The sequence below is a fragment of the Thunnus maccoyii genome, chromosome 7, assembly GCF_910596095.1.
Source record: "Thunnus maccoyii chromosome 7, fThuMac1.1, whole genome shotgun sequence".
In the NCBI taxonomy this organism is placed as follows: domain Eukaryota; kingdom Metazoa; phylum Chordata; class Actinopteri; order Scombriformes; family Scombridae; genus Thunnus; species Thunnus maccoyii.
The window spans coordinates 26,047,160-26,053,994 of NC_056539.1; the positions used below are offsets into that span (position 1 = coordinate 26,047,160).

Below are 6,835 nucleotides of genomic sequence, written 5' to 3' on the forward strand. Positions count from 1 at the left end.
GGGCACAGATACAGTGGTAAGCCAGGAAATGCGAGTACATCTGGCTTATGATGTGTAGTACCAACAGTACACCGATAAATATTAGAGTCTAAAATATCCTGACAATTCTTGGACTTAAGATGAGCTAACATACTCTTTTTCTTGCAGCAGGTGCTTCATTTATAATCCCCACGTCAACTTCCACCCACAACAACAAACAACAAGTCGAAACAAACTTACCTTTCCCTTCAGGTCGAGGATAAATATCGCCGACGCAGACATCTTTAGTGGAGAAAAATCCTCGCTTAGATAATATCTCTGGGTGTACTGTTAAGATGTGGGTCACTTAGATGGAATAATATTAGCTCCCATCATCCTCCTTCCTCCTCTCCTCCACTCTCTTCAGTCGTTGCGTTTCACTGCAACTCGCTGCTTTTCCGGACCTGAGTGTCAAGTTACCGCACGTGCAAAAAGACGACTTCCCGTAGTGAGGCGCTGAGACTCGGTTATGAGTTTTTAACAGCGGTGGAAGAAGTATTTAGATCCCTTACTGAAAGTCCTGTATTATGAATAATATTTAATTGATCTATAAAAGCATTAGTTGCAAAAGATACCTAAAGTATTCAAAATACTCACTATGCAAAATGGCTGTATTATTATGTACAACAGATATATAGTGCCAGCAAAAAGTATTCACCACTCTTGGAACTTGTCATGACCTTTTAATGTCAAGGTGAAAACAAATCTTTATAAAGTGATCTAAATTAATTATGAATAACAAAAAATAATGTTTTACATGTGATATTGATCTGAAGTAACTAGTAAAATAGATGTGAAATAAATGTAGTGGAGTATAAAGTACAATATTTCTCTCTGAAATGTGTAGTGGAGTGAAAGTATAAAATAGCATAAAATGGAAATACTCAAGTAAAGTAAAAGTACCTCAAAACTGCACTTAAGTACACTACTTGAGTACACGTACTTAATTCCACCCCTGGTTTTTGATGATTTTTGAGTTTAAAGGATAGGTTCACAGTTTTTCCAAGTCTGTCTTAAAACAACAGTCAGGTGTCCATATGAAACACTTCCCTCACTGTAATTATTCCTCCTGTTCATACTGGGCATTAAAAGAACCCCTTCAAATGCGTTTTCAATGTAAGTGATGGGGGGTAAAATCCACAGTGTGTCCACACAGTCATTTTATGCAAAAATGTATTTAAAAGTTTATCTGAAGCTTAGGCTGAGGCTTCGACAGTCTGAGTTAGTCATATCAAGTGGATATCTGCCACATTTACAGTATTTTTAGCCTGGTGAATGCATTATGAAGTGATCTTTTAATGGCCGGTATGAACAGGAGGAATGATTACAGCAAGAAAACCCTATTTTAATGTTCATTTGGGCACCTGACAGTACATTTACCACTACTTTTATTTGACAGTTACAGCTGCTTGTTACATTTCAGATTAAAATTTTCATCCAAACCATATGGTGATGTTATAAAATATAATGCATTGTCATAGAGCTACTCAACAGTATAACTTAGGGCTGCAACTAACAATTATTTTCAATATCAATTAATCTTTTAATTATTCTCTTGATAAATCAATTCATTGTTCAGTCTCTGAAGTGTCAGAAAATCATGAAAATCATCACAATTTCAAGTCATGTCACATTTACAACAGTCCAAAACCCAAAGACATTCAGCTTACAATGAGCCTATAAAACAGAGAAATGCAGCAAATCCTCACAGTAGAGGATTTAATGGTCTAATTACTTTAATTCAAATTTAAAAATTTTTAGTTTACGATTAATTTTCTGTCTGAGTATCATTCAGCTCTAAATATAGCCTTGTATTTTGAATGGGGTAGACATGCAAAATAAGTAGTTTGATACGTTTTGCTGGATACTTCTGTACTTTTTTTATATAATAGAGTATTTTTATATTGTTGTATTGGTACTTTTACTCAAGTAAAGGACGTAAATATTATTTCCACCACTGATTAATAACCTTCATGTATATTTAGCCAACATTTATAATACATACTCTATAGTCTTTTTACATTGGTGGTGGGCTTTAAATAATATGTAATAATGTTCCTAAATTTAGTCTCTATATTTGTTTGTATCAGTTGACAAAGCCATTGACAACAACCGTTGAGGTCTTTACTTGTATTTTGAAAGCAGAATCACTGGGTTTCCTGGTTTTGCTCTGGCGAGTCTGTGTGAACTTGACTCGCTGTGTTTCCGGGTAGAGCCTCGCCTGACAGCTTCACACAGACCTGTCAGACCGCTCTCATCAGCTGGATGGTCTCAGAGGATCCCAAACGCCCAAGGCCTCCTTCCGAGACGCTGTGTCAAGCTTAATCACTGTTGTTGTTACCAGTGTTGTAAAGTTTAAGAAGAAAGGTGAGTGTGGTTATTTAAGTTGGTGACCAAATGAGGCAAACAAGACCAAAATGTGAGGAAAATATTCTGAATGGAGAGTTGCACCCATGTTTTGAACATAAAAAACAGACATGTCCCTTGCAGACAGACAAAATGTCGTAGTTTGACTTACAACTGGATTTTTATTCATATCAAACTGTTTACAAATTGCTGCTATGCACTTATAATAAGAGTTTTGAGAGTCCCAGCCCATTGATGCCATCATAAAAATAGCAACCAAGAGTGGAATGTAACAAATTACAATTAGGATACTGCCTTTACTATAATTGAGCCGGCCTACATTTTTCATGTAGCACTATCTTCTTCCTATACATACCATATATTTCTAATTAAAAAATCTTTTTATGGCACATTGTAGCATACTCGGCTTTTGAAAAAGCAGAAATCAGTGATGCTGTAACAGCACAATTTAAGAATTTGAAATAGCTTTGTATTTCTTTTTTTTTTCTTATAAAGTCATTGATCTGTCTGAAAACTTTTCACTCAAAAATCTCAACATTTAGCACGACTTATTAATTACAGTAAAAAACTGGTCTTGAATCATATTATACATCCCTCCATATTATATCTACATCTTTGCTTGTGTGTCATTAACAAAAATGACAAATTTCTGTTTACATTTAGCACAATTATGGTTTTCAGTCTAAATCATAAAGGATTAAATCAGCCAAACAATCAACTCAGGCAAATAACTGTCAACAGATGCAAAGGTGATTGTTCAAGGTTCATATTTACAGTTGTTGGAAGAAGTTTTATGGCTTTGTTAATCACTATGAATAAAAAAAACATTTATGACCATTACTGTCCTTACAGAACACAGTAAACTAAACTAAATGAAGCATGACCTGCTTGACTTGTATTTATTGTCCTGAGAATATTCTAACAATCTCTTTTAACAGCCCCCAGACCTGATATGTCATTCTGTGTGTCCTTAAAATGAAGAGGCTCTTGAGCACTGGCATTTATATGTCTTTATACTTTACCTAAACTTAACTAATGTTTAATAAGTGCCTGTTTTGTAATCCAAAACATGTATTTTACACAGAAAAGAAAAGGAAAAAGTGGGAGTGGAATTGGTGGTTCAGGGGAGTTGTAGAGCCACTCCTTCTAACCGATGGTAAATTCAATTTCATCCATCTCCTCCTCTGTGTCCTCCATGTTCTCCGCTGCTCTCTCAGCCCTCGCCCTCTCACTGGCTGGGATGTAGTTGTCCTCAATGAAGCCGTCATCATCTTCCTCGCTCACAGGAGGGAGACAGTGAGGGCTCATTCCACGTCCCTCTCGCATGGCAAATTGCACCTCCAGGCCTGGAAACAAGACCAGACAATCATTAAAAAGTAAGTCCAATACGTCATTTTGACTGACAGTGTCATCTGTATTTGTGAAATATAAAAACCTGGAGCTCCATCAATAATGATTAATGAACTGAATTTATGTGATCAACTTACATGTACGTGACTTAACTTTTACTTCCAAATTAACTTTTAATTGTAGTTTTATCAGCTGACAAGCAGAAAGAGTAATTGATGCTGTCATCTTTTCTATCATTCTGAAAATGTTCTCAATCATTTTTGGCCAGAAAAGATGTTTTATGTGTGTTAAGTTTTATTCAAATGTAGACAACACTGCATAAAGCACAGGAAAAAAAGATTTTGAAATAGAAGTTCATTCCCTCTTCCTGTTCCAGTTTAGGCCTTAAGTGAGCGTGACTCATTTTTAGGCAACGGTCACATTGCGTAAAAGAAAAGCAAATAAAAAGACCCACAGTGAAGTGATATTGTACTGGTGTTAAACCTGTTTAATTGATTTAAACTGTAAATGCACAACCCGCTACCACGCCAAAGTGTGTAATACACCTGCCGGTTGACCATATCAGTGTCACGTTTTGGCTCGTGTGTACACGTGTGTATGAAGGTGCAGTACCAGTGGGGGGGTGATGGTGTTTTATGGTGTGACAATGCTGTGGTTAAGGTCTGGTTAGGTTTAGGCACAAAAACCACTTGATTAGGGTAAGGGAAAGATCATGGTTTGATTTAAAATGATCACTTGAAAAATGGTGTGGGTTAAAATTGCAGTAAACACCACAGTAATCGTAGTTATGGTTTTTAAACTGTCCCAACACGCACAGTTAGAAGCTGGAAGCGAACAGCGGTCTCCTGCAGCAAAGTCTACTTTTTGCAAGTCATGGTCTATCCATCCACCCAACCCACCACCTCCAGATATGGAAATCTGTTACCTTATATTGACGTCACCTGAACTGCGCCACTTGACAGGCTCTTTGAAAGCTGTACATGCATGTGCTTTTCACACCTAGGCCAGGCAAAATGTGACACTGACATAAGTGAATCAGTGAGTCTATTACTTCTCTTTGGCGTGATAGTGTGCTGAAATGCAACACTGACATCACCTTTTAAAGTTATGCAAAAGTGTTAGCAAACAGTGGCTGTCGACACATCCAGCAGGTATGGACCAACATTTTCATTCATTTGATTTCTTGTTTCTGGCCACCTGATAAGTCCAGTGTTCACTCTTCTTTTAGCTCTTATGTGGTCTCCACCATCTCCTAAGGAAAATATCTGGCCTTTTAGCTGCTCCAGTATTCTCACCAGCTAGTCACTAAATTTGTCTGTCTGCCATTTAGTGCAGATACAGTAGGTTTATCATTGCTTTTTTTGCTGAAAACATCTGCCTGCTGCTGCTGGAAACCAGACTAATGAGAGCAGTGAGAGTGAACCAAAACAGTAAAGTCATGGGACATAAAACCAAAACAATGAGCTAAAAGACAGATAAACACCCCATAAGACTGAGGGGATCTGCAGAGTCAGCTGATAATTCTCTGTAGGTTCGTCACTATGAGTGACAGCTTTCACATTACATGTAGTCATCTGACCCATTGTATTGCAGCTTTAAGCAGTCGCTAAACACACAGTGGCAATAGTCCTTATTGCCATAGATTTTGTATTGTTGTTTTTATTGTCTAATATTTATCCCAGACTTGATATTGGTGCTACTTCTGTGAAACACAAAGTGCATCACATCCCATGCAACCAAGGGGAAGAGGTTCGGGGAAAAAAACTAAAGTTAAAGCTTCTGTGAACTAAAAAGTATTTGAATAGCAAAAGAAAAGCATCAACATTTATTGTTTCTTGCTAAAGAATTTTTCAACTTCAAGACTGATGTTCATAATTCATAATAAAGTGTTTATGTTCATCATCAGTGAAGCACCATTGGTTTCAATGCAGAATTGCAAATAAGATACGCTTGCTAAATGTCAAACAGCACTTTGCCCACTGTGTAAGCAAAAATTAATTACATTATTCCTAAAGTTGAATGGGTAAAACACAAACCTGACGGGTCACACTGGCTAATAGTGTCTGTCTCAGTCAGCCGCGTGTGCCTGTAGCTGGCCAGGTAGCGTCGAACCACCTGGCATTTAGCCAGAAGGGCAACAATAATGGAGACAGAGATGGCTGTGACCAGGACGGCCACCAGGAACTCCCAGTTGTGAGAGTTCGGTTTTTCTGTCTGGTTTGTCAAAGTGTCTGTAAGAGAAGAACATTTTTACATCTTACTTTGCCTGGTATGTTGATCACAAACTGGGGATTTCATCCTTCTCATTGTGGAAAGCACCTAAATACCCAAATGTGGACATTTAATCCTCAGTGTCTATCATCTGTTTTAAGATGACTGTCTTTACCAAAAGTCACATTTAGGCTAAGACTGGCAAGTGTCAGAGCTATTCTTTTTCTGAGAATAAATGAATTTTGCAGAAATGAAATTGCAGATGTAAGTGAATTCTTACCATTTTGTGCTGTTGTTGTAGAGTTGTAGAGTGTACCATCTGATGATAGTGCCATCTGGCTTTGCTTTTGTCTATAAAGTCTCTATTGGGGGGAGACTTCTCCTGTGTGGCTCAATTTGCTGCTTGTTGGATGGGATCTGTCTCTTACTTTGGGGCACCATTAACTCTAGCATCAAATCATGGAGCATGGGAGTATATCACACATATGTCAATCAAAAAAAACTGTTTCTGTGACCTGCTAGTGACAGCCTCTCTTTCTACAACAGCTGACTCTTAAACTCCCGTAACTGAAGCTGGGATGGAAGTTGGTGTTATATTGTCTTCAGCAGGTCTGGCGGAAATGTTGCAGAGCAGGCATCTCCCCAGATGAGGGAGGTAGTTGTCTGGAAGACTTCTCTTGACCAGGAGGAAGCTGAACCCTCAGAGTTCCACTAAGTGGCAAGGTTGAGTTACAAGGGAGTCCTCAGTTCAGTAAAAAGTAAAAGGTGGTGGCAACATTATCCTTCCATGTATTAGTTGAAATATGAGCCAGTGTCCTTTTGCTGCAGTCAAATGACGCTTTAGAGAAAGTGGGAAAGAAAAGTAGGAAATTAAATCAGTATCATTTTA

At 37.9% G+C, this 6,835-nt stretch overlaps 2 protein-coding genes and 1 long non-coding RNA gene across 3 annotated transcripts in view; 1 reads left to right on the top strand and 2 right to left on the bottom strand.

Annotated features, from left to right (window-relative positions):
* Positions 1 to 413, bottom strand: part of ap1m3 (adaptor related protein complex 1 subunit mu 3) — a 30,876-nt gene extending 30,463 nt beyond the window's left edge. The window contains exon 1 of the mRNA XM_042417257.1: positions 220 to 413. Coding sequence (XP_042273191.1) covers positions 220 to 261 — 42 coding nt within the window. The 5' untranslated portion in view covers positions 262 to 413. The remainder of the gene's footprint in view (positions 1 to 219) is intronic.
* A 1,770-nt stretch (positions 414 to 2,183) lies between these two features.
* Positions 2,184 to 6,579, top strand: LOC121900688. The gene is made up of 3 exons (XR_006097006.1): positions 2,184 to 2,385; positions 3,603 to 3,761; positions 6,493 to 6,579. It is a non-coding gene; the product is annotated as an uncharacterized LOC121900688 (long non-coding RNA).
* Positions 2,400 to 6,504, bottom strand: c7h1orf210 (chromosome 7 C1orf210 homolog). The gene is made up of 3 exons (XM_042417175.1): positions 6,227 to 6,504; positions 5,772 to 5,966; positions 2,400 to 3,731 (listed from the first exon to the last, which is right to left on the bottom strand). The coding sequence occupies exons 1-3, from the start codon at positions 6,279 to 6,281 to the stop codon at positions 3,532 to 3,534; spliced, it is 450 nt and encodes a 149-aa protein (XP_042273109.1). The 5' UTR covers positions 6,282 to 6,504; the 3' UTR covers positions 2,400 to 3,531.
* Positions 6,580 to 6,835: the final 256 nt, after the last annotated feature.